This window comes from Arachis ipaensis, chromosome B07, assembly GCF_000816755.2.
Source record: "Arachis ipaensis cultivar K30076 chromosome B07, Araip1.1, whole genome shotgun sequence".
Lineage (NCBI taxonomy): Eukaryota > Viridiplantae > Streptophyta > Magnoliopsida > Fabales > Fabaceae > Arachis > Arachis ipaensis.
This window is the reverse complement of record NC_029791.2, coordinates 44,246,234-44,274,215: the sequence shown is the minus strand read 5'-3', so window position 1 is coordinate 44,274,215 and position 27,982 is coordinate 44,246,234. Positions and strand designations below refer to the sequence as shown.

General features: G+C 36.7%; 1 protein-coding gene, 1 long non-coding RNA gene and 2 pseudogenes across 2 annotated transcripts; all 4 read left to right on the top strand.

The window, feature by feature from the left end:
• Positions 14,743 to 15,953, top strand: LOC107607186 (protein FAR1-RELATED SEQUENCE 5-like). The gene is made up of 4 exons (XM_016309162.1): positions 14,743 to 15,010; positions 15,101 to 15,340; positions 15,432 to 15,612; positions 15,752 to 15,953. Exons 1-4 carry the CDS (start codon positions 14,743 to 14,745, stop codon positions 15,951 to 15,953), a joined length of 891 nt encoding a protein of 296 aa, XP_016164648.1.
• On the top strand, positions 16,756 to 17,380 carry LOC110264589. Its single transcript, XR_002350761.1, has 3 exons — positions 16,756 to 16,996; positions 17,111 to 17,145; positions 17,363 to 17,380. It is a non-coding gene; the product is annotated as an uncharacterized LOC110264589 (long non-coding RNA).
• On the top strand, positions 17,892 to 19,502 carry LOC110265043 (annotated as a pseudogene).
• Positions 17,909 to 21,409, top strand: LOC107607187 (annotated as a pseudogene).

Below are 27,982 nucleotides of genomic sequence, written 5' to 3'. Positions count from 1 at the left end.
TTGAGTGTTGCACGTGTAGAGGCCATTTGTGGAGTTGAACGCCAGCTTTTGTGCCAGTTTGGGCGTTCAACTCTGGTTTTGGATCCTTTTCTGGCGCTGGACGCCAGATTTGAGCAGAAAGCTGGCGTTGAACGCCAGTTTGCGTCATCTAAACTTGGCCAAAGTATGGACTATTATATATTGCTGGAAAGCTCTGGATGTCTACTTTCCAACGCAATTGGAAGCGCGCCATTTCAAGTTCTGTAGCTCCAGAAAACCCACTTTGAGTGCAGGGAGGTCAGAATCCAACAGCATCAGCAGTCCTTCTTCAACCTCTGAATCTGATTTTTGCTCAAGTCCCTCAATTTCAGTCAGAAAATACCTGAAATCACAGAAAAACACACAAACTCATAGTAAAGTCCAGAAATGTGAATTTAACATAAAAACTAATGAAAACATCCCTAAAAGTAACTAGATTCTACTAAAAACATACTAAAAACAATGCCAAAAAGCGTATAAATTATCCGCTCATCAAAACGCCACCATCACTAAGGTGGACTCATTCCTTGTTCTTACTTTCTCTGTTTTTCGTTTTCTATGTTAAGTGCTTATCTATGTTTGTGTCTTATTACATGATCATTAGCAGTTAGTAAATATGTCTTAAAGTTATGAATGTCCTATGAATCCATCACCTCTCTTAAATGAAAAATATTTTAATTCAAAAGAACAAGAAGTACATGAGTTTCAAATTTATCCTTGAACTTAGTTTAATTATATTGATGTGGTGACAATGCTTCTTGTTTTCTGAATGAATGCTTGAACAGTGCATATGTCTTTTGAAGTTGTTGTTCATGAATGTTAAATATGTTGGCTCTTGAAAGAATGATGACAAGGAGACTTGTTATTTGATAATCTGAAAAATCATAAAAATGATTCTTGAAGCAAGAAAAAGCAGCAAAGAACAAAGCTTGCAGAAAAAAAAATTTAGAAAAAAAAATAGAAAGAAAAAGAAAAAGCAAGCAGAAAAAGCCAAAAGCTCTTAAAACCAAGAGGCAAGAGCAAAAAGCCAGTAACCCTTAAAACCAAAAGGTAAGGGTAAATAAAAAGGATCCCAAGGCTTTGAGCATCAGTGGATAGGAGGGCCTAAAGGAATAAAATCCTGACCTAAGCGGCTAAACCAAGCTGTCCCTAACCATGTGCTTGTGGCGTGAAGGTGTCAAGTGAAAACTTGAGACTGAGCAGTTAAAGTCAAGGTCCAAAGCAAAAGAAGAGTGTGCTTAAGAACCCTGGACACCTCTAATTGGGGACTTTAGCAAAGCTGAGTCACAATCTGAAAAGGTTCACCCAATTATGTGTCTGTGGCATTTATGTATCCGGTGGTAATACTGGAAAACAAAGTGCTTAGGGCCACGGCCAAGACTCATAAAGAAGCTGTGGTCAAGAATCATCATACTGAACTAGGAGAATCAATAACACTATCTGAACTCTGAGTTCCTATAGAAGCCAATCATTCTGAACTTCAATGGATAAAGTGAGAAGCCAAAACTATTCAAGAGGCAAAACGCTACAAGTCCCGCTCATCTGATTGGAGCTATGTTTCATTGATAGTTTGGAATTTATAGTATATTCTCTTCTTTTTATCCTATTTGATTTTTAGTTGCTTGGGGACAAGCAACAATTTAAGTTTGGTGTTGTGATGAGCGGATAATTTATACGCTTTTTAGCATTGTTTTTAGTATGTTTTTAGTAGAATCTAGTTACTTTTAGGGATGTTTTCATTAGTTTTTATGCTAAATTCACATTTCTGGACTTTACTATGAGTTTTTGTATTTTTCTGTGATTTCAGGTATTTTCTGGCTGAAATTGAGGGACTTGAGCAAAAATCAGATTCAGAGGTAGAAGAAGGACTGCTGATGCTGTTGGATTCTGACATCCCTGCACTCAAAGTGGATTTTCTGGAACTACAGAACTCAAAATGGCACGCTTCCAATTGCGTTGAAAAGTAGACATCCAGGGCTTTCCAGAAATATATAATAGTGCATACTTTGGTCGAGTTTAGATGACGTAAAAGGGCGTTGAACGCCAGTTCTACGCTGCTGTCTGGAGTTAAACGCCAGAAACACGTCACAAACCAGAGTTGAACGCCAGAAATACGTCATAAACTGGCGTTCAACTCCAAGAATGACCTCTGCACGTGTAACATTCAAGCTCAGCCCAAGCACACACCAAGTGGGCCCCGAAAGTGGATTTATGCATCAATTACTTACTTCTGTAAAGCCTAATGACTAGTTTAGTATAAATAGAACTTTTTATCATTGTATTCAGAGTCTTGGTTACTCCGGTTCCCCTCTGGGGCCGAGACCAATGAAATCCATTATCACTTATGTATTTTCAACGGTAGAGTTTCTACACTCCATAGATTAAGGTGTGGAGCTCTGCTGTTCCTCATGAATTAATGCAAATTACTACTGTTTTTCTATTCAATTTAACTTATTCCGCTTCTAAGATATTCATTCGCATCTCAACCTGAATGTGATGAACGTGACAATCATCATTATTCCCTATGAACGCGTGCCTGACAACCACTTCCATTCTACCTTCGATTGAATGAGTATCTCTTGGATCTCTTAATCAGAATCTTGTGGTATAAGCTAGATTGATGGCGGCATTCATGAGAGTCTGGAAAGTCTAAACCTTGTCTGTGGTATTCTGAGTAGGACTCTGGGATTGAATGACTGTGACGAACTTCAAACTCGCGAGTGCTGGGCGTAGTGACAGACGCAAAAGGAGGGTGAATCCTATTCCAGTATGATCGAAAACCTCAGATGATTAGCCGTGCTGTGACAGAGCATTTGGACCATTTTCACAAGAGGATGGGATGCAGCCATTGACAAGGGTGATGCCTCCAGACGATTAGCCATGCAGTGATAGCACATCGGACCATTTTCTAGAGAGGATCAAAAGTAGCCATTGCCGACGGTGATGTCCTTACATAAAGTCAGCCATGGAAAGGAGTAAGAATGATTGGATGAAGATAGCAGGAAAGCAGAGGTTTAGAGGAACGAAAGCATCTCTATGCGCTTATCTGAAATTCTCACCAATGAATTACATAAGTATTTCTATCCTTATTTTATTATTTATTTTCGAAAACTCCATAACTATTTTATATCCGCCTGACTGAGATTTACAAGGTGACCATAGCTTGCTTCATACCAACAATCTCCGTGGGATCGACCCTTACTCACGTAAGGTTTATTACTTGGACGACCCAGTGCACTTGCTGGTTAGTTGTATCGAAGTTGTGACAAATTATGAATTAAGATTAGAGCACTAAGTTTTTTTGGAGCCATTACCAGGGATCACAATTTCGTGAACCATTCACTAACTAGTATTTTTTCCCGTAAAAAATGACAGGTATATTTAAATCAAAACCAACAAAGACTCCACATTGAAATGTATTTTTACTAAAAGATATTTGTGTAAAATTTAGTCTTTCAAACTCACCAGTCAACATAAGTGCTTGTAGGTACAAAGTGTTTGAAACAAACTTTCTAGTCTTGTAGTTTTTTCTTGAGTTCTCACCAATACCAATAAAAACTTTTTTTTTACTGTCTACTTTTCCTATTAGCTAACACTTTTTTCTCTCTAAATTTTTCATATTCCTTTCATCAATTTGAGAATAATTCTCTCTTTTTGTTGTCCTCTTTTTAGTAATAACATTGATTTTCTTCTTAATCTACCTTTTTTTTCACCCTTTTTAGTACAATTCATTCCTTTCCATTCATTTTTAATATAAATAGTCACGGTTGATTAAAGAAGATCAAACATAATTTATTATCATTTTTCAAGGAGTGAAAACTTACCATGTCTCCTCACTCTTAAGTTACTTGTTTAAAAGTTGAAGATCCACCCCAAAACTAAATTCTTATTTTGAAGTAAGTTTGAGACATGACCATATGCAAGTGAATTAATATTCCTAAGTTAATATATAGCATGTGCAACAAAATAGAAAAATCTATCATACGTATTTTTATAGCACGTAAAATCCACTAATGGTCCCTATATTTCATAAATAAATAGAGATATGTGTTCTTATAAATGCATATTACAATGCTTATAAAACATAAAAAACATAACAAAAATCATAGGGTTTAGGTTTTAGGGTTTAGGGTTTAGGGTTTACAAATTTGACTTATTAACGATATAGTCAAGTTTGACCTTTCAAGTTTCAACCCAAATGTTCAGTCAACCACATCAAAGAGTAGATCTTCTTGAGGTATAAGATAGTAATAGTACTTTATGAAATTTGATTTTAATATAAAGCATGACTGTTATGTGGTTCCAGGTACCAATGGAAAGTACGCTTCATTCGAAAGAAATGAAGTTGCTTGCATGCAGTCCCATGATTCAGGCAGGACGTTTTGGGATGTATAATATTAATGGGTACAAGTTTAGAACTATCACAAAGTAAGACGGGCTGAAAACCAAAATAGTAGAGTATATGTATCATCTAATACAAGAAGTTATGCAAGCATGCGTGATAATAGAGTGGCTGTTTGTAGTGTTCCGTATTACGAAAAAATTGTGGAGATAACTGAATTGAATTATAGCTGTCATTTCACAGTGGTATTGTTCAAATGTGTTTGGGCTGATACCACTGCCAGTAGAGGCATCAAGCAAGACCATTTGGGCTTTCCAGCGTTAATTTTTCTCGTCTGATACACATTGGTGATCGAGAAGAAGATGAACTGTACATATTGGCATCAGAAGCTCAGCTTGTATACTATGTGGATGATGAAGTAGGTAACGAATGGAGTGTTGTGGTTCATGTGAAACTATGAGATTTGTATGACATGGGAGAAAAGAATGAAGAAGCTGAAGTTGATTTTTCTCCACAGCCAGGGTTGAACATGTCAGTGGAAGGTGACATTGGAGATTTACTGTTGACAAGGGAGGATGATATAGAAGACCCAACAGAAAATGTTTAAGAGAATTTCGATAATGTTGTGTAATACTTATATGAAGAATTTTAACGTAATTTAAAAAGGATCTTTGTGTCATGAACTAAGTTAAACAAACTCAACGTTGTACGTCATTTTCTTCGGTTACAAAAAACTTGTGAATTTTTTTTTGCAATTAAGTATTTATTGTATTGTGAATTTTCATGAGTAAAAGCAAATTTTCTGTTTCTTTCAACAATTTTTTCATCAAAAGTTAGTTTACCATTAAATCTTTAATGTTGTTTCAGTAGTTGTTTTTCTTAGTGTTGCAGTTTTGATAATCTTGATATCTGATATTCAATATCAATGCCAATAGTGTTACGTTTTTTAAACATTAGTGAATATAACATGACGATGGAACAGGATAAATGAAAACTGAGGACTTTTCGTCATCCTCTGCAAGCACAACATTCGCTACATAGCTTTTGTCTAAGAAATTTTCTCAAACTACCAACAAGGGAGATGGTAATTGTCGACAATTTGTGTTTAGTTTTAAAATTGTCTTGGCATATTGTCGTCTGTTTATTTTTTTCTAAGTCAGTATTTAATAACTTGGGAGTTCTCAGTTTCTTCTGGGTATACTCATTTTATTATATGCATGTTGATATTTTCAGTATTACCTGAATATTTCAAAGAAATAGTTCCTGACATTCTAGATGGAGAAGAGTCTGACTCAGAAGATAATTTAGATGATATCTCCTCTGTTAGAATTGACAGATTCATGCAGTTTGATCTCAATAAGGTTTCGGAAGAAGACAATGAAACTTTAGAAGACCAACAAAGAGAAGATGATATACATGTTAAGAAAAGGTGCTTTAATATGAACAAAAAGCCATGTATGGGGATAAAATATCCGATCTTGTAAAACGTGAAGCCCATAGATTCTTCACAGAGTATTTTTTACCAGGTAAATACGATGTTGAAGAGAAATTTTGATATTTTATTATAAGAGTTACGTTGATTCCCTTAATTTAATGATTTGGGTCGTAGTTTTACATGTTTATCTATTTTTAGAGTTTCTTGATTTAGGTTTAGTAAGGCATAAATTCAAAGAGGAGTTACTTTAATTTATGCTCGTTAGAACTTTATTTTAACTTTCTAAATTCAGAGTATGACTTTATTTTCTTCTTTTGCATTTATGTTTGAATGCAAATTTAAACGACAATAGAGTAAACAAGGAATCCTTATTGGTAAATTTTTTCACATGAGTTAACATATATAGCTTATTTAACTTACGAAATTTTTTACTTAAAGAAAATCTAGAAAAAATGTTACGAGTTTAAGTAACAATGATTTAAACATATGTAGCTTAAAATAGTAGTGTTAACTTAACTAGATTATACCCAAATGTTTATTACTAAAGAAAACATTGAAATATGTGGTTATACACATTTTGCGGTGGTTGAAAGAAAATCGCCGCAAAATGTAAAACGATAACTCACCCGACAGTACATATAGCGGCGGTTCTAGGAAAACTACCGCTAAATGCAAGACTGATTGCAGCTCCACCCCTAACTGCCGCGATATGCGCCGCAGTTTGTCATTTTGCGGCGGTTTTACGCAAAATTTTTGCCGCTATTTGCCAGAATTATTGTAGTGATCATGCGGTCTTAGTTTAGTTAAAAAAATAAAAGAAAACAAAAGTTAGTCAAAGGTGCTAAAAATGTTGATATGGACATTGTAAGCCGGCAGGAAATAAAAAGTTGAAAAGTAAAATTAGGGAAGGAAAAAAGTTAAAAAGAGTGAGCGATATTGTTGGTGGGCAGAATCTTAGATCGGAACTTCGATTTCACCCCTTGGCGAAGCGTGTTGTCGGTTTTAAGTAAACTCGGTTTTAAGTAAACTCGGCTAGACTCAGTCAGACTCAGTCAAACTTGCCAGTCTAGGGATGACTTTGCGAGTCTATTTTGGGCCAAATTTTGGCCAAAAACAGCGTTGCTTAGGCCAAAAAAAAGAGGAAAAATCGTTTTTTCCCTAGGGTTTTACATGAAACACACACTTCTCTCCTACTCTCAGCACCATTGTCACTTTCTAGTCTCTAGTCTGAAGCTTTAACTCTCACTCTCTCTCAGTGTTCGGCCGTTGATGTCTGCCACACTGCTACTGTTAGGTGCCGTTATCCGCGTTGCCAACGGCTTCTCCTACCTCATCTCTGCTTCGCGCCATCATCTAATTGTCTCTGGGTTTGATTATCAATTCTGCTCTGCTTTGATTCACACCTCTGCTGTCTGTCGCGCTACCATTGTTGGTGTCCTTTTCTTACCTCTGATGTGCTTCACGAGTTTACTTAAACTCGTGAGTTTGATAACCTTGGATGACACCCCAAAAAATAGGGTCAAGTGTTTTGATGGTGCAGCTCATGAAGGTGATATTGGTGTCTGATAAACCACTATTTTATGGTTTATCTTGTGCTCAATTGAGTGGTTTTTATCAACTCTTTACCCACTTATTCATACTATTTGCATGGTTTTACATTTGCCTTCCTAATTATGTGCTTTGATTGAAAACATGCTTCTTTGATCTTGGAATTGCTAATATTAATCCTCTCTTATTACCATTAGATGTCTTGATATGTGTGTTAAGTGATTTCAGAGATTACAGGGCAGAAATGGCTTAGAGGATAGAAAGGAAGCGTGCAAAAGTGGAAGGAATACAAGAAGTTGAAGAAGTTGCTAAGCTGTCCAGCCTGACCTCTCTGCACTCAAACGGCTATAGCTTTAGCTACAGAGGTCCAAACGATGCGGTTTCAGTTGCGTTGGAAAGCTAACGTCTGGGGCATCGATTTGATATATAATATGTCATAGTTTCCTTGACGCTAGGCGATGCGACCGCGTGCTCCATGCGGACGCATCGCAGTGACGGAAATTCAGCATGTTTGAATTCGCAACCAGCGAATTCTGGGTTGTTTCTGACCCAGTTCTCAGCCCAGAAAACACAGATTAGAGGCTATAAAGTGGAGGAATGCATCCATTCATAATCAAGCTTTCATATTCACAATTTTAGGATTTAGATGTAGTTTTTAGAGAGAGAGGTTCTCTCCTCTCTCTTAGGATTAGGATTTAGAATTTCTCTTAGTTTTAGGAGTGACTCTCAATCACAGGTTCTTTATTTTTATTTACTTTCTCAATTTAATTTATGAACTCCATGTTAGAATTGATTTCTTTATTTAATATAATTTGAGGTATTTTCAGACTTATGATTGCTCTCTTTAATTTATTACTGCTCTTTGTGTATCCAAATTATTTTCATTCAAGTAGACATTTTTCCCTTTTGGCTTTGGTTGAGTCATTGAAGACACTTGAGTTATCAAACTCATTGTTGATTGAAAATTGGAATTCTTCAAGAATTAATTCAAGTTCTAATAACTCTAGCCTTTCCCAAGGAAAGACTAGGACCTGAGGAATCAGAATTAATTCATATACTTTACTTACCTGCATAGTTAGAGGATAACAAAGTGGGAGAAAAATCTAATTCTCATCACAATTGATAAGGATAACCAGGATAGGACTTTCAGTTCTTATACCTTGCCAAGAGATTTTATTATTATTATTTTATTTTACTTGTCATATAACATATTCCCTCCTTACTTCTGAAACCCCAATTTACAAACTCATAACCAATAATAAGAACATACCTCCCTGCAATTCCTTGAGAAGACGACCCGAGGTTTAAATACTCGGTTATCAATTTTATTTTAAATAACCTTTTAATTTAAATTTGTTTTTTATTTTTGTTTTTAATTTTTATTTGCTACTATAAACTCTCACCCCTTTGGCTATGAGTCTGGTTACAATTATGTTGCAGGAAGAAGAAATTACAATGAGAACCGGCATCAAGGTTGGAACAATCAAAGATGGAAGGAGCCACAAGGATTTGATCAATCCTCATGGCAACAACCACCTCCAATGGACTATCAACAACCACCACCATATGCCTATAAACCCTCTCCTCAACACAGCTTTGAACCACCATACTGACAAGCCCCTTTTCACCATTCACCTCCATATGACCCTAACCCGTATCCACCATACCAACCACCTTATGAGCCAAATGAACCCTCCTATCCACCCCAAACCTCCATGGAGAAAGCACTTGCCGATCTAAACTCTAATATACAAGCTCTCTTCGCCTAAATCGGACCACCAAATACCTTCAACAATCAACCCTCAAGCTCTAGTGCACTTCCTTGTCAACCACAGAATGATCTCTCCATCCCATCACCACCATCCATGGAAGAGCACCCACATCCATCAATCCAAGAGCAACATGATCTCAATGATGCTATTGACATGGAACAAGAGAGAAGGGATCATCTTCGCGAATCCATACTTCATAAGGAGCTAGAGGAGGCCCTAAGGGTGAAGGTAGTAAAAACCCTTGAAGTCGAAGGAGTGGTTGAAGAATTAGTGAAGGAAGAATCAAGGGATCCTCTCAAGGAAGCAGCGGATCAATTTTATGCAACTCTATATCAACTAAATCAAGCGATAAGTCAATTAGGTTCCCGACGCTCGGACACTCAAAGTGCTCCCATGGCTTCATGTGGGCAATCTAATGAAGTACGTAGCATGAAGGAGATATTAGAAACTCCAGTGGACAGTACGGAGCATGACTTTGTACTGGAACAAGTGGAGGAAGCTGTAATTATTGAAGAAGAAGAAGTGGTTGAAGACTTAGGAGATACTGAACCTCCAAATGAAAGTCAAGACATAAAACCTCCTTCCAAGGCGATTGAAATTGATGCTGAGGAGGGTGTACAACCTCCAATGCATATCATGACTAAGGACTTGGAAGAGGTCGATCAAGAGATGGAGATTAAAGAAGAAGAATCACAGCCTCCCATGCCCTTGGTAAGTAATCAAGAAGAGATTGAATTGGAAGAAAGCTACCAAGAGGAAGAGGTTGAAATTGAAGAAGTTTACAAAGAGGTGGAAGTTGTCAAAGAGCACAAGGGAGTGGAGCTTGGAATCACCTTTGCCAAAGTTATTGGAGACCCCTCCCCCTAAGTTGCCATCATCCTTCACAACATTCAAGTGGGTAAAATTCATATCCCTTAGCTTTCTAATTCCACTTGAATATGGGCTACTCGAGATGGATGGTCAACTTAGAACTCTTTGTGGCATTAAGAGTAAGAGGAAGATGGTTAGTGGTAAGAACTGTCCTGCAAGGTTCATTATGGTTAGAAGCTTTAAGTTTAAACGCAAAGGTTGGTGTAGAGCTCAATTGAGTGGGTCTAGGAAGTTGTTTGGATGCTTCCGTGAGAATTCTAAAGCTGAATCACCCGGATGGAATCATGATAATCAACTTGAAGACGGGTGCAAAAGCAAGATTTGGGACCCTGGAATTCATTCTGGCAATCAACACTCTTGGGGCCTTGTAACTTGCTTTAACTTACCTGAAGGATTTCTGCGCCTAGTTTGGGACCCCGGAGGTTACTGGAGATACAAACGTCGGTGGAGATTCCTGGATGAGTTCAAGCATAAGCCACCATAACAGGAAGCTCATCAAATGTCCAACTTAAGGACTTTAACTAAAAGTGCTAGGTGGGAGACAACCCACCATGGTATGATCGTTCCTTTTTCATTTTTATTTAGTTTTATTTGTTCTCGAGTTTTATTTTATTTTATTGTATTAACCCTGGAGTTTTGCATAACATTCATATTAGCATTGCATTCTGCATACTGCATTATTAAAAAAAAAAGAACACGCACGCGACGCGGCAGCGTCGCTGACGCGTCCGCGATACCAGTGCGTTGTGAAGAAAAGAATTGAACAGAGAGTCACGCGAAAGCGTGGCTGGAGGCGTGCCAATGACACAAATCGTCCTACGTGACTGCATCGCTGATGCGACCGCGTCATATGGGAATAATGGCCTCCCATGCGACCGCGTGCCCCACGCGGCCGCGTGACCAAGATTTCGATGTCAAAGTGGTGCACACCCGAAAGTTGTGCGAGAGTGGTGCTGGATTGGTGCTGAACGCATAATCCTTCCCACGCGGCCGCATGAACCACGTGACCGCGTCATATTCCTTTAAAGCCCACTCACGCGATCGCATGCCCCATGCGATCGCGTCACTTAAAATTTGGCACTAATATGATTTTGAACAGAGAGTTGTGCGAGCGCGAGGCTGCCCTCGCGCCAGTAGCATAAAACATGTCACGCAACCGCGTGACCAACGCGACCGCGTCGATTAACTTAAAGCTCAAGTCACGCGACCGCGTGCCCCACGCGACCGTGTCGCTTGCGCCGCACAGCTTATCCTAATTTGCCAAATATCTTATCTTTTCTCCCCCAATCCTAATTTTTCCTCCCTCCTTTCTTACTTACTTCTTCTTCCCTTCTTTCCCTTCTCATTCTTCTTATCTTTTATTTTATTTATTTGCATACTTTTATTCATTGCATTTTAATTTTGTGCATATTTTTCTTCTCCTTTCTAAAGTTATTATTTTACCATTGATGTCACTTGTTCATATTTAACTGTTGTGTCTTTTCTGGTATTATTTGGTGCATAGTGACTTGTTTACACTGTCAGGTAATATTATTTAAATCAATGCTAATCTTTTATGATATTTGTATTCCTTTTTGCATTGACATGAGCTTATACTGTCTTTCATTACCCACACTCTCCTCCCCTATGTTTCAAATCTTGCACCACTGGCATGCCATGGCTTCTATTATTTTCTCACTTGCATGTTGTAGCTACCATGTAATTGAGACCCTCATTATTTGGCATTAACCCACCCATACTTCTTTTATTTTCTTATCTTTACTTCTGGGTATTACTGATCTTCTTTTTCTCTTCTTTCAGGATGGCCACCAGGAAGAGAACCGGAAGACGTTTACATGGGGAGACAAGACAAGTCCATCTGCACAATCCTTGAAGCAGAGCACCAGTTGGAACAGCCCGTCCACCTACACATCTTAGCATGCACCGAGGACGGTGAAATCTTTAAGTGTGGGGAGGTCGATACCGATCTCCATGGGTTAGTTATTTCTTGACTCAACACCAAATTTTTTATTTTTTTTTGTTCATTGTTGCATTTGCATGTTTGATTGCATATTTGTTTGTTTGATTTTATGCATACCTTACCACTTGGTTGAAGTAGTATTTTCTTTTTGAAGAAACCTTTTAAGAGTATTTCACTAATTTGAATAAAATTCAATGTTACACTTGTTTGAAGAGATATTATACTGGAACATGGTTTAGAGCTCGAACACACAAACCTGTGAGATTTTGAGCCTATTTGAATTGGTTGCATTTTTCAACCAATATTTTATTTTTGATGTGTGTTTTTCTCTCTAAAATTGTGATCTTTGTCTTGCTTAATTCTATGTTTCCATAATTTGATGTATGCATACACTTACATGACTGAGGCCTTTGTTTCACTGAGCTTACATACCCATATGGCCTTACCTTTCATTATCCCTTGCAAACCAATTTTGAGCCTATTTTACCCCTTTGTTCTTTTTATTTAGCACATCATTAACTCTAAGCGAAAAATAATAATGTCCTTAATTTGAATCCTTGGTTAGCTTAGACTAGTGAGAGTGTTTATGATTTAAGTGTGGGAAAATTTAATTTGGAAACAATTGGTTTGAAAATTGAGTATGTTAGAATTTTCTGAAAATGTGAAAGAAATGTTTAGGACATGTTCATGCATTCAATAATTTAATCATATGCATTGAAAAAAAAAATATATATATATATAAAGAACAAATAAGAAAAAGGGGACAAAATGCCCCCAAAGTAAGTGGTGAAAGCAATGCATATGTACTGTACTTAAAATTAGGATGCATGAATATGTGGAAACATGGTTAATGGATAGTTAAGGGTGGTATTATGATTACATGGATTGTCTAAAGTTAGGTGAAAAATTTAAGTTAATTAAGGATTCAGATTTTAGTCCACTTGGCCAAATACAATCCTACCTTGACCCTAACCCCATTACAACCCTTAAAAGACCTCTTGATATATGTATCTGTGCATTAAATTTATGTTGATTGTTAGATGAAGAGCAAGCCTTAGAAAGCAAGGTTAGTAGAGAATTGAGAGAATCGAACCTAAAACACTTGAGTGATTAGAGTGTATACACTTCCAGTGAGGGTTCGATGCTCAATTCCCTGTTCCCTGCTTTCATGAGCTATTTTCTTCTTGCAAGTCTATTTGTACTTCATTTTCATAATTTGAATTAGTGAAATCCAGTTCATATTTCTTCTTGAAAGATTTTTTTACTTTTAACTAAGTAGGTAGAAACATTTTGCATGTAGTTGCATTCATATAGATATGTTGCATTTCATACATTCTACCATTCCTCTTCATTCCTTTATAGCTTCTCTTGAGTTTAGCATGAGGACATGCTAATGTTTTAAGTGTGGGGAGGTTGATAAACCACTATTTTATGGTTTATCTTGTGCTCAATTGAGTGGTTTTTATCAACTCTTTACCCATTTATTCATACTATTTGCATGGTTTTACATTTGCCTTCCTAATTATGTGCTTTGATTGAAAACATGCTTCTTTGATCTTGTAATTGCTAATATTAATCCTCTCTTATCATCATTAGATGCCTTGATATGTGTATTAAGTGATTTCAGAGATTACAGGGCAGGAATCACTTAGATGATAGAATGGAAGCGTGCAAAAGTGGAATGAATACAAGAAGTTGAAGAAGTTGCTAAGCTGTCCAGCCTGACCTCTCTGCACTCAAACGGCTATAGCTTTAGCTACAGAGGTCCAAACGACGCGGTTCTAGTTGCGTTGGAAAGCTAACGTCTGGGGTTTCGATTTAATATATAATATGTCATAGTTTCCTTGACGCTAGCCGATGCGATCGCCTGCTCCATGCGGACGCATCACAGTGACGAAAATTCAGCATGTTTGAATTCGCAACCAGCAAATTCTAGGTTGTTTCTGACCCAGTTTTCAACCCAGAAAATATAGATTAGAGGCTATAAAGTGGAGGAATGTATCCATTCATAATCAAGCTTTCATATTCACAATTTTAGGATTTATATGTAGTTTTTAGAGAGAGAGGTTCTCTCCTCTCTCTTAGGATTAGGATTTAGGATTTCTCTTAGTTTTAGGAGCGACTCTCAATCACAGGTTCTTTATTTTCATTTACTTTCTCAATTTAATTTATGAACTCCATGTTAGAATTGATTTCTTTATTTAATATAATTTGAGGTATTTTCAGACTTATAATTGCTCTCTTTAATTTATTACTGCTCTTTGTGTATCCAAATTATTTTCATTCAAGTAGACATTTTTCCCTTTTGGCTTTGGTTGAGTCATTGAAGACACTTGAGTTATCAAACTCATTGTTGATTGAAAATTGGAATTCTTCAAGAATTAATTCAAGTTCCAATAACTCTAGCCTTTCCCAAGGAAAGACTAGGACCTGAGAAATCAGAATTAATTCATATACTTAACTTACCTGCATAGTTAGAGGATAACAAAGTGGGAGAAAAATCCAATTCTCATCACAATTGATAAGGATAACCAGGATAGGACTTTCAGTTCTTATACCTTGCCAAGAGATTTTATTATTATTATTTTATTTTACTTTTCATATAACATATTCCCTCCTTTCTTCCAAAACCCCAATTTACAAACTCATAACCAATAATATGCGTATGTTGCATACAAGGAGTTTGCTCGGCTATGGGGTTTTGGCATTCGAAAAGGTGATGTGGGGAGTGTCAATGGCGTGCTAGTTAGGCGAGACTTTTTCTGCCATCGTGAAGGTTCAAGACACGAGAAGCATTATGATCATCCCTAAAGAGTTAGGGAGGAGAGGTTGGAGAGTCGTACTGGATGAAGCCAAACTGAAGATTTATTATGATGCAACTGGAAGTGTGTGGAAGGTAAGGAAGATTGTTGATGAACACAATCACACCATTGCTCTAGCTATGTTTAGGCATCTCCTACCAAGCCATCGGAAGATGAGTGACGGTGACAAAGCTCAGGTAGATAGTATGAAGCAATTTAGGATCGCTACATCAAAGATAATGGCTTTCATGGCTGGCCAGTCAGGTGGCTAAAGAATGCTCTGCTTTACCAAGAGGGATTTGTATAACTACGTTCATAGCCAAAGCCTTGCTTGAATAAGTGATGATGATGCAGCAACAACAATAAGTTATTTGGAAGGCGAAGCAAATGCCGACTTGATGACAGTTGCAAGATACACACGAATGGCTGATGATCAACTGGGGAGTTTATTTTGGGCTAAAGGCGCGATAATGGCAGATTACCAACTTTTTGACGATGTGCTTGATTTTGATACAACGTATTGGTTAAACAATTATAAGAAGCCACTTATTGTCTTTTCTCGTTCAAATCATCATAGGCAGACGTGCATTTTGGGTTTGTTTTGTTGGAGGACGAGGAGATCCGTACTTACAAGTGGGTTCTGCTAAATTTTCTCGATATAATAGGTAAAACAAACCTTTTTTAGTGGTAACATATGCGGATAAATCAATGTGTGCTACAATCAATGAGGTGTTGCCATCTGCGAGGCACCGGCTTTGTGGGTCGCACTTAGAGAAGAATTGTGTTCAACGAGTTAAGGATGCAAAATTTCGTCGAGTGTTCAAGAAGGAAATTTATGCAAACTTTTACCCATATGAGTTAGAAGAGTATTGGCACAATTCCGTAGAGAAGCTCGGCCTAACAAAAAAAAATAGTTGGGTTCCAGAGCACATATGAGATAAATGAGAGTTGGGCAACTGCATACCTACGAGGTAACTTCTGTGCAGGATTTTGCATAATTTCTAGATGTGAGGGCATTACTGCTTTCATCAAGGGATTCCTTAAGTTTACTGATAGTATACTAGAGTTGGTTCACAGCTTGGATCAAGTTGTGAAACACTATAGGAATAATGAGGTGACTACCCAATTCTATTCGACATACTACACTCCAGTTTTGACAACTGAGCTTGATTCCATCGATCTCTTTGCTTGGAAACTGTACACTTGAGCAGTTTTCAAAGAGGTGAAGAAAAAAATCAAGGGGGTGGCAACATTATTATTTTGGGGAAGTGACAGATTGATGAGCGGATATTTTAAACGCTTTTTGGCATCATTTTCATATAGTTTTTATTATCTTTTGTCTAAGTTTTATTATATTTTCTTAGGTTTTAGTGTAAAATTCACATTTTTGGATTCTACTTTGAGTTGTTGCATTTTATGATGATTTCAGATAATTTATGGCTGAAATTGAGGAGCTTTGGAAAAGTCTGAGTCAAAGACAGAGAAAGGACTGTAGATGCTGTTGGATTCTGACCTCCGTGCACTCTAAGGAGAATTTTTCGAGCTATAGACGTCCAAATGGCGTGCTCTTAATGGCATTGGAAAGCTAACATCCAGGCTTTCCAACAATCACTACAAAAAAAACTGGTTAAAATGTCATTAATATTAAGGCGGTTTTGTAAAAACGCCACAATGCTCATGAATTAAGGCAGTTTATGTCACTGCCATAATGTATTTGTAAGTCAGAGACAATTTTTAATGATTTTGGCAGTAATAACTGTTGTTAGAAGAAAAACCAACCTAAACCTAATTGCGAATCGCAGAGGAGAGTGTGAGCAATGAGCTTCTCCTCCAGTGGCTTCTTCTCCTCCATTGATGCGAGCTTCTCCTCTATTCTTGTGAGCTTCTCTGCCATTGATGCGAGCTTATCCTCTATCAAGCTTCTGCGCTCTATGTTGTGTGAGATTCTTACCCTAACTCATCTTCTCCGTGTCCGTTCTCACTTTTAGGTATTTATACAAAATTCCCATCCTCTTCTTCTTCATCTTCTTTTGATTCATGATTTGTTACTTCCTCTCTGGTTATTACTGTTCTTTCGATTCCTTGTTTTATGTGTGTGAGAGTTGTGTTGGTGTGGCAGAATTCAAAAACGACATTGCCACTGCTCTGCGAGCTTCTCCTCCATCAATGATTCTTCCCCTCTATCGGTGTCATGTCCATCAATGCTTCTCCTCTGATGGTACATTTGCTTCCATTGATGCGATTTGCTAGGTATTCTATTAGTTTCTATTCTTTGAGCTTCTCTTCTCCTCATCAACCTTATTTCGTTTGATTCTAGGTTTTGATTGTTCTATGCTAACTGCTATTTATTTTATTTAATTCCAGGTTTTGATTTTCTTCCTTGTTCAATTTATTTTTAGGTAAAAAATTGGGGAACAATTTTTTGAATATCAAAACTAAATCAAATTATCTTAGGCTTGTTTCTTTTTCTAATTCCAATTCTCCTTTCTTTGTTACTATGTGGTTTTAATGATAATGCACTTAACGATAATTCCCGTGACATTAATCTATGTTCATGCTTTGAGGAACTTAGCGGATGTTCCTTGATATTCTCTCTGATTCCTTGTTCCGTCTCAGGATTGCACGTCAATATTTAGATAAAGTGTCGAAACAAAAAGACAAATTGAAGAAACACAGTGCACCGGGAGATTCCAAAAAGGAAGCCCAAGCAGCGCTGCTCATATTGGTCTGTATTTTATCAGTTGTGCATCCACTATTCCTCTTCTCTTATGCATGTCTATTAAAATAGAATTGTGGTTTTTCACAGCTGTAATCATCCAGTACTTTATCATCGGTGGAGGTAGCAAAGCAAGAACTGCTGGAAATTCAGGTCAGATTCTAAGCCTTAGTACATAAGCAAGATTTAACTTTTAACTTTTATGAGATACATTAATAATTTCTGGTGTTATTTTGCAAAGCAGGAAGGAAAAAGTAACCTCAAGGCTAAGGAGTCACTTCTACAATGCATTCATGCTTACAGGGAGGTAAAATTAACTATCTATTCTTCTTAAAGTGGGAAAGAAGGGAATGAATTTGCTTTAGTTACCTTCCTATCAATTTGAATTCCTATTTTGTTTATTTAATGTCTATTTAAAAAATTGAGTTCATGAGTTGCAGGGAGCAAGATGATTACGAGGTTGTGAAGAAGGTGGGAAGAGGGAAATACAATGAGGTCTTTGAGGGTATTCACTCCACCGATAATGAAAAATGCATCATCAAGATCCTCAAACCCGTCAAGAAGAAAAAGGTGAATCCAATCCCTACATCAATTGCAGTTTGTATTAACTAATATGACTGCTATTTTTAATTTAAAGCAACGCTCCTGTTTTTAGTTTTAGTATACATTTTAACTTCATTCCATCCTCATATGGCAATGAATGCTGTGCTGGGGCTTCAATGGCCAACTTTGGTCCAGTAGTTCATTTAGTTTGTTATTAAATTTCAAATTTCAAACCTGTAAGATTTTACCCTTTCCAACACTCTGGTTGTATATATAAGTTTGTACATCTTATAAGTTGTTATTCTATTTGTGAGCTAAAGATGTCACAGAGTCAGAGTAAGAAACTGACGCCAAATCTGGATAGGCAGAGCACCAAGGTGCTGAATCTCACCGTCCTCCAGCGCTTCGATCCCTTCATCGCCGAGATTCTTTTCACCGCCGCTCATGTCTCTTTCTACGAATTCAACAGCGAAACTAATCAGTGGGTCCGTTCTCTCTCTCTCTCTCTCTCTCTCTCTCTCTCTCTCTCTCTCTCTTGACACATTTCTATAATCTCTCATCTCGTTTCTTCAATTTCTGGATGTATTCTTTTTTCCAGACTCGTAAGGACGTCGAAGGATCTCTATTTGTTGTCAAGAGGTCATCAATGAACACTGCTTCTTCCTCTTTCCATATGCTTCAGTTCATGTGCACTTTGATCCTTGACCAATTTCCCTTATTTTTTTATTTTGTGTTTTTCAGGAATGTGTAGCCTCAGTTTCAGTTCATTGTCATGAATCGACAAAATACAGGTTCGGATTTGTGTTTCTTTTTTTTTAATTGAATCCATTTTGTGGTGTTTTTAGTTCCAAGATTAACTACTAAATGCTAATTAATGTTCAGTGCTGGATAGATTCAATCATTCAAATATATTTTGCGTTATTGTTGATGTAGATCACATTTTCTCTTTTTGGCAGTGCTTGATTTATTATTTCCTCATTGTTTGGAGAAATATAAATGTACTAGTGCTCTGCTCTCATTCATCTGTGTGCCTGATTTGTGCTATCAGTTTTCTGATTTGCAACTTTCTTTGTAATATTTGTTCTGACAGACAACCTAGTAGAAAATCTATTGGATTTTGAGTATGAACTTAAGAAGCCATACCTATTATATCGGAATGCGGCTCAAGAAGTTAATGGTATATGGTTTTACAATGAAGATGAATGTGAAGAAGACAGTTCCACTATGTGCTTATAGTCTCACCGTCCAGTGGGGGTAACAATAATCATATTTATTATTATTAATACTTTTATTTCATTTCCTATTTCCTATTTTGTTTATCTATTATCTGTTTAAAAAATTGTGTTCATGAGTTGCAGGGAGCAAGATGACTACGAGGTTGTGAGGAAGGTGGGAAGAGGGAAATACAATGAGGTCTTTGATCTGAGGGCGTTCACTCCACCGATAATGAAAAATGCATCATCAAGATCCTCAAACCCGTCAAGAAGAAAAAGGTGAATCCAATCCCTACACCAATTGCAGTTTGTATTAACTAATATGACTGCTATTTTTAATTTAAAGCAACGCTGCTGTTTTCAGTTTTAGTATACTTTTTCACTTCATTCCATCCTCATATGGCAATGAATGCTGTGCTGGGGCTTCAATGGCCAACTTTGGTCCAGTAGTTCATTTAGTTTGTTATTAAATTTCTAATTTCAAACCTGTAAGATTTTACCCTTTCCAATACTCTGGTTGTATATATAAGTTTGTACATCTTATAAGTTGTTATTTTGGTTGTGAGCTAAAGATGTCGCAGAGTCAGAGTAAGAAACTGATGCCGAATCTGGATAGGCAGAGCACCAAGGTGCTGAATCTCACCGTCCTCCAGCGCTTCGATCCCTTCATCGCCGAGATTCTTTTCACCGCCGCTCATGTCTCTTTCTACGAATTCAACATTGAAACTAATCAGTGGGTCCGTTCTCTCTCTCTCTCTCTCTCTCTCTTGACACATTTCTATAATCTCTCATCTTGTTTCTTCAATTTCTGGGTGTATTCTTTTTTGTTTTTTTTTTCAGAGTCGTAAGGACGTCGAATGATCTCTATTTGTTGTCAAGAGGTCATTAATGAACACTGCTTCTTCCTCTTTCCATATGCTTCAGTTCATGTGCACTTTGATCCTTGACCAATTTCCCTTATTTTTTTATTTTGTGTTTTTCAGGAATGTGTAGCCTCAGTTTCAGTTCATTGTCATGAATCGACGAAATACAGGTTCAGATTTGTATTTCTTTTTTTTTAATTGAATCTATTTCGTGGTGTTTTTAGTTCCAAGATTAACCGCTAAATGCTAATTAATGTTCAGTGCTGGATAGATTCAATCATTCAAATATATTTTGCGTTATTGTTGCTGTAGATTGCATATTCTCTTTTTGGTAGTGCTTGATTTATTATTTCCTCATTGTTTGGAGAAATATACATGTACTAATGCTCTGCTCTTATTCATCTGTGTGCCTGATTTGTGCTATCAGCTTTCTGATTTGCAACTTTCTTTGTAATATTTGTTCTCACAGACAACCTAGTATAGAATCTATTGGATTTTGAGTATGAACTTAAGAAGCCATACATATTATATCGGAATGCAGCTCAAGAAGTTAATGGTATATGGTTTTACAATGAAGATGAATGTGAAAAAGTTGCAAATCTCTTTAATATGTATCTTAATTTTTGTTGTTCAAGTTATTTATGTAATCTTTCTTGCTTAATGCTTTCAAACTTTAGATGCTAATTCATATCAAAATTCTGTTGATTTTATATTTACGTGTGTGCACACATGTTCTTATTTCCACTTTTGGGATGCGGGTTTTGTTGGATTGTAGTGTACCTTGTGTAATTAGACAAGATGTTTAACCCTCTATCTATAGGATACTTTCTGAATACTCAAAGATACCTCCAAATGCAGTAATGCCTTCGCTCAAAAGGTAAGGGATATTTTAAGAAAAAAGCTTATAAAAGTAATCTCTCTTTGTAAGCATTATATTCTATTGCAATTTTCTGCCTACATCTTAATAAGTATTTGATAGCATATATTCATATATCTTGGTGATTGAGCAGTCTCATCACTTGCGTCATTTAAAACCATGAATGAAAAGTAGAGAAAATGTGTTAACTTTTTAAGTCCCTTTGCTAAAATGAGGTGGACTGTGCTATTTGTGTTCTTAATTGATTAATTGATGCTACACCCAAAATATGAGGGCTAAAGATTGCAGAGGTGTTAGTTCACTAATCACTATCTTCTTGATTTGGGTATTTTAGGACTCTATTGCCAATGAGTTCCTTTTCTTCTGAGCTTGGAGTTCAGTTTGATACTAATCTTGACATTTGCACACAGGTCTCATCTGCTTCTCTAATATATCCTATTTACTCTTCCTAGGTTGGGCCTTTGACAATCTCGGTTGGGGATTCTCCGATCTAAGTTTGTTTTTGTTACTTACTCTTCCTATTTTATGTTTGTTCCTCTCCCTGATTTTTCATTTTAATGATTCTCAATTTGTCTTCTTTTCTTCAGCAAAAAAACTTACTTCATGTGATGTGGTATCAAAGCACGAACACTTCTATCAGGTGCTTAATAAACTATGTGAATTTGAGTAAGACAGTTATTCTATAGGGTCTGACTTGTTCCTCAGCCTATATTCTAAAGGAATATTCGTATTGCCAATTTTCAAGTTTCATTTAATGTGTATATTGTTGTTTTTGTTGCAATTGTTTCGGATTGTATTGAGGATGGATTTGATTTACCTACCAGTTTTGGAAGTCTTACATCAAAAGGCCAATGATATTGGTTGGACCAAGCCTTGGTTCTGCTGTTGCCATTGATTTTGCAGTCAATTATCCAGAAGCTGTATGTCCTATCTAATAATTTAAATTCAGGCTATCCACAACAAGCCAGTTGACGAACGGAATTTTGTCTGGTCTAGAATTTTATAAAGATAATCACGTTGTAATTATAGTTTCTAAACCAGCAAAGAATCCTTTCGTACAAAAGTTTGGTTGTCACAAGTAACAAACCCCTAATAAAATTGATAACTGAAGTATTTAAACCTCGGGTCGTCTCTCAAGGAATTGCAGGGAAGTATGATTTATTATTGGTTATGAAATTGTATCTTTTTGGGGATTTTGAAATAGGGAACAAGGAAATAAATTAATAATCATGAAAACCATTGCAAGGTATAAGAACTGGAAATCCCATCCTAGTTATCCTTATTAGGTGTGATGAGAATTGTTTATTGCTCCAACTTAGTTAACCCTTACTAAACAAAGAAAAGTCAAGTGGACTAATCAATTTGATTCCTCAAGTCCTAGTCAACTCCTACGGAAAGACTAGCTTTAGAGGGATCCAAATCAATCAGCAAATTCCAATTTTCAATCAACAGCTGAGTTTGATAACTCAAGTGTCACCAATTAATCAACCAAAGCAAAGGGAGAAAAATCTAAATTATTTATATCATAAATAGAAGAAAGCAATCATAAATCTGAAATACCTCAAATTACATTTAAACATAAATTCAAATCTAACATGAAGAGTTCATAAGCCAATTTGGCAACATAAGTAATTAGCAAGTGAAATAGAGCAACTAAAGTAATAGAGCAAATAAAAGTAAATTAAAGGAACATGTAACCTGGAATTAAGAAGAAATAATCCTAAACTAAGAGAAATCCTAATCCTAAAAACCTAAGAGAGAGGAGAGAGCCTCTCTCTCTCTAAAACTACATTTAAAACCTAAAATTATGAATAATGATTGTTGTATGAATGAATGATTTGATTCCCTCATTCTCCAGCCTCTATTCTATGTTTCTGGGCTTGGATTTGGGCCAAAAAAGGGCCCAGAAATCGCTGGGGGTGACTTCTACAATTTTCTACATGTGGTGTCCGTCACGCGTGCGCGTGGGTCACGCGTGCGCGTCATTTGGAGATTTCCTTATCATGCGTACGCGTCAGTCACGCGTACGTGTCGCTCGTGCTTTTTGCTAGGTGCGCATTCGCGTCGTCCATGCGTGCATGTCGCTTGTGTTCTCCGCTAGGCACGCGTGCGTGTCGTCTATGCGTGCGGATCGCTGCCATTTTCTTCAAAACTCCATTTTGTGCGTTCCTTCCACTTTTGCACGTTTCCTTTCTGTCCTCTAAGCCATTCCTACCCTATGAAGCCTGAAATTACTTAACACACAGATCACGGCATCGAATGGTAATAAAGGATAATTAAAATTAATATTTTTAAGGCATAGGAAACATGTTTTTACATATATCACATAATAAGGAAGGAATTGTAAAACCATGCAATTTATATGAATAAGTGGGTGAAGAATTGATAAAAACACTCAATTGAGCACAAGATGAATCATAAAATAGGGGTTTATCACCAGTTTCTGAGTAATTTATTTTACATTAAGCAAAATTTTCATTTAGTGACTCTGGTGTGAACTTATCATTCATTTGTAGTTCATCTTTTCAGGTGGAAAACCTCGTTTTGATTGATGCTAGTGTATATACAGAGGGAACAGGAAACTTAGCAACCTTACCTAGACTTATAGCAACCTTACCTATTCCAGGTTCTTGAATAATTTGGTCACCAGAATCTATCTGATAAAAAACTCACTATATATGGCTAGAGGATGAACAGGTAGATTTCTTCCTTGTATTAAAAGTGGACTTATTCTCAAACACTGGTTCCATGTACTAAAATTGAAATTTCTTGTAGGATCTCCTACTTTTGCTTGCGTTATGGCCTTATGGGGGATAACACTGCATCTTCTATTGTTATCAATAAACCCAATGGAATAATTTGGTTCTCAGCATGCTGTTGTTAAACCTTTTTCTTACTAGTGGTATGAATGCATCTTTTGCTATAATAAAATTGTTAATGTTAAAAATTTATCAATGTGTTTGAGTATTATATGTTTCATTTTTTTTAATCAATGTAGACATTCAATTAAACCACTAAAATTCTATATATGTTTAATCAATGTAGATAAGTAATAACTTGTATCTCTTGATCTTTTCAATGTAGACATTCAATTAAACCACTAAAATTCTATATATGTCATTGACTCTTTTTCTGGTTTTTTTTCCTTCCTTTATTATTATTTTGGTTTAGGCACTGACGTTGGGATTTTTGCCAGTAAAGAATGTCATAAAAACAGTCGCATTGTAGATATAGTCTCTAAACCGACAAAAATCCCTTCGTACAAACATTTTGGGTGTCACAAGTAACAAACCCCTTTAGAAATTGTTAACCGAGTATTCAAACCTCGGGTCGTCTTCTCAAGGATCTAATCCTAAAAGAGAGAGAGGAGAAGATCTCCCTCCCAACTAAATCTAAATCATCGAAAGTAATAAAAATTGCGAGCTCTTTTCTTTGAATGGGTGCATTCCCACACTTTATAACCTCTGGTCTATGCTGTCTGTACTTGGATCTGGGCCAAAAAGGGCTTCAGAAATCGCTGAGGGCGTATTCTGTAAATTCTGATACGTGGCCTCTGTCACGCATCCACGTGGGTTTCGCGGTTGCGTCATTCGGAGCTTTTCCTTGCCACGCGGTCGCGTCAGTCACGCGTCCGCGTCGTATGCGTTCTGCTTATGTCGCACGGTCGCGTCAGTCATGCGGCCGCGGTGCTGCATCTTCGCTTCTGGCACACGATCACATCGTCCATGCGATCGCGTGAATACCAGTTTTCTTCAAAGCTCCGTTTTGCTTTCTCCTTCCATTTTTGTATGTTTCCTTTTCCATCCTTTAAGTCATTCTGCCTTAGAAAATCTGAAACTACTCAACACACTAATCACGGCATCGAATGGAAATAAAGGTAATTAAAATAATTAATTTTTAAAGCTTAGGAAACATGTTTTTCACAATATGACATAATAAGGAAGGAAAAGTAAAACCATGCAGTTAATATGAATAAGTAGGTGGAGGATTGAATAAATCACTCAAATTAAGCACAAAAGAACTCATGAAATATGGGTTTATCAACCTCCCCACACTTAAACACTAGAATGTCCTCATGCTAAACCCAAGGTAAATAATTAAGGTTAAAGTGATGGAATGTCATGCAATGCAACCTAATTTAAATGCAACTACCTAAATGAATGATACATCATGCAACTCTAATTTATTCACTCATATATATAGTTTTCATGTAGCCAAGTTAATTCACATTCTCAAGGAGTCATGTATATATATATAGCCAACCCTTAAATAATAAAGCATTTTAGCAAATGAGATGGGAAAGGAAACATTGTACAAACTTGCAAAACAATTAGTAATTTTAAGCACAGATATATGTTGATGAGTTATTGAACCCTCACTGGATTTTGTGTTTACCCTCTAGTCACTCAGTGTTTATTGGGTTTATTCACTCTACTTTTCTTTTTATTCTTACTTTCTATAGCTTTGTTTTTCATCTAACCAATCAACAATTATAAAATATAGTCATTCCAAAAAGTCATGAGGTCTTTAATTAAGGTTGTAATGGGGCCAAGGTAAAGGCAAGGATATATGTATAAGGTTAAGTGAGCTAATAAGTGAATCCTTAATTAGACTAAGATTTCACCTAACATACATATCTAGTAAAACAAAACTTCTTTACCTAATTTCCCATATTTCTCCACTTGTTGTTACATGCTCATGTTTCAAATTTATTTTTATCCCATGTGCATTGTTGCATTGGGGGGGTTTCTTTTGTATTCCCTTTTATTAAATGCTGAAAAATAACTCTTTTTTTTTTGAACATGGTAATTGAATCATTTTGATTTCTCATGAGCATGCTTCCCAAATTTATTTTATTTCTTTTAACTCTTCTACCCTTTTGTTTCTATCATCCATGTTCCCAATAGGTTTCCCATGTTCTAATCTATTCATAGTTTTCTATCTTAAGCTAACCAAGGATTCAACTTGGGATTTTATTTTGTTTTTCTGCTTAAGGCTAGTAGTGTGGCTAAATAGAATAAAATGGTTTTAAAAGGCTCAAGGGGGCTAACAAGGATGATGTAAAAGGTAGGCTATTTTCGGGGTAAGTGAGCTAAAATCAAACGATGGCCTCAATCATTCTTTTGGTATGTATCTACATTCTATATTCTATAATTGGACATATAGATTAAAGCAAAGTAAAGAACATCAGAATAAAAAGAAGTGAGACACACAGAAATGAAATTATGGTTTGAATGCAACCATACAATTAAGCTCAAGACTCACAGGCTGTGTGTTCTCTAACTCAAGCATCATATATCATTCATATATGTTATGCAGGTTTAGTTAAAAATTTCCATTATTCTCATAAAAAAATTATTTAGGGTAGCTTTTAAAGTTTTAATGTTCCTCCTTGATGAAATGTTGTCAGCTTAACTACATCATGTAATGCTATATACAAGGTTTATGGATTTAAATCTGATATGTTCAATTTCTTAGCTTGCTTCCTTTTTATATTTTTCAATTTAAACTATACTATCTTATGCTAAAAAGGGTAAACTATACTAATTAATCCATTAATAAATCAGAATTGTAAACTAAACTAAATAACTAAAATAAACTAAATGGCTAAAATATGAACTAAAGATGCAAAATGCAGAATATAGAGTAAAAATACATAAAAGCAATGTATAAATACTCAGAAAATAACAGTAAAAAAAAGAGAAAAATACATAAAAATATCCAAAATAAAAGAAAAAGTATGTAGTGGTTCACTGGTGCACGAAATTGTGATGTCCAGGCTCGAACAATCCCTGGCAACGTGAGCAACTTGGTACGCGTAATCGTGATTACACTTTAATTATGTAAAATTCATGGCTCTTTCTTTCCCTGGCAATGGCGCCAAGAACATGGTGCCAATACCATGGTTCACAACTTCAATACAACTAACCAGCAAGTGCACTGGGTCGTCCAAGTAATACCTTACGTGAGTAAGGGTCGAATCCCACGGAGATTGTTGGTATGAAGCAAGCTATGGTCACCTTGCAAATCTCAGTTAGGCAGATATAAATTGATAATGATGTTTTCGAATAATAAATAATAGAATAGGGATAGAAATACTTATGTAATTCATTGGTGAGAATTTCAGATAAGCGAATGGAGATGCTTTCGTTCCTCTGAACCTCCAGGCATGGCTGTGTGGCCAGCCCCCATGGTCTAAGAACAATGCGTTCCATGATGGTCAAAAAGATGTCTAATACAATAGTAAAAGGTCCTATTTATAATAAACTAGCTACTAGGGTTTACAGAAGTAAGTAATTGATGCATAAATCCACTTCCGGGGCCCACTTGGTGTGTGTTTGGACTGAGCTTGAGTGTTGCACGTGTAGAAGTCCTCCTTGGAGTTGAACGCCAGCTTTTGTGCCAGTTTGGGCGTTCAACTATGGTTTTGACTCCTTTTCTGGCGCTGGACGCCAGATTTGGGTAGAAAGCTGGCGTTGAACGCCAGTTTACGTCGTCTATTCTTGGCCAAAGTATGGACTATTATATATGTCTGGAAAGCCCTGGATGTCTACTTTCCAACGCAATTGGAAGCGCGCCATTTCGAGTTCTATAGCTCCAGAAAATCCATTTTGAGTGCAGGGAGGTCAGAATCCAACAGCATCAGCAGTCCTTCTTCAACCTCTCCCAATAGTTTTGTGGAGGAAAATGCATTTGAGGCATCTCCGGGATCTCATGGTGATGAGCTTCATACGCCTCTTGAGCTCCATGAATGGATTCTCTTGCTTGCTCCATCTTTTTCTTAGTGATGGGCTTGTTCTCTTTAATGAGGATATCTCCCTCTATGTCAATCCCAGCCGAATTGCATAGATGGCAAATGAGGTGAGAGAAGGCTAACCTTGCCATAGTGGAGGACTTGTCAGCCACCTTGTAGAGTTCTTGAGGTATAATCTCATGAACTTTCACCTCTTCTCCAATCATGATGCTATGGATCATGATGGCCCGGTCTACAGTAACTTCAGACCGGTTGCTAGTGGGAATGAT

Bases quoted from the DNA above. Each gene is read 5' to 3' on its own strand.
- LOC107607186 (XM_016309162.1), top strand. From the start codon at position 14,743: ATGATCATCCCTAAAGAGTTAGGGAGGAGAGGTTGGAGAGTCGTACTG. The intron at 15,011-15,100 runs GTGGCTAAAGAA...ATGATGATGCAG, and splicing joins TTTCATGGCTGGCCAGTCAG to CAACAACAATAAGTTATTTG. The intron at 15,613-15,751 runs GTATTGGCACAA...CATAATTTCTAG, and splicing joins TACCCATATGAGTTAGAAGA to ATGTGAGGGCATTACTGCTT.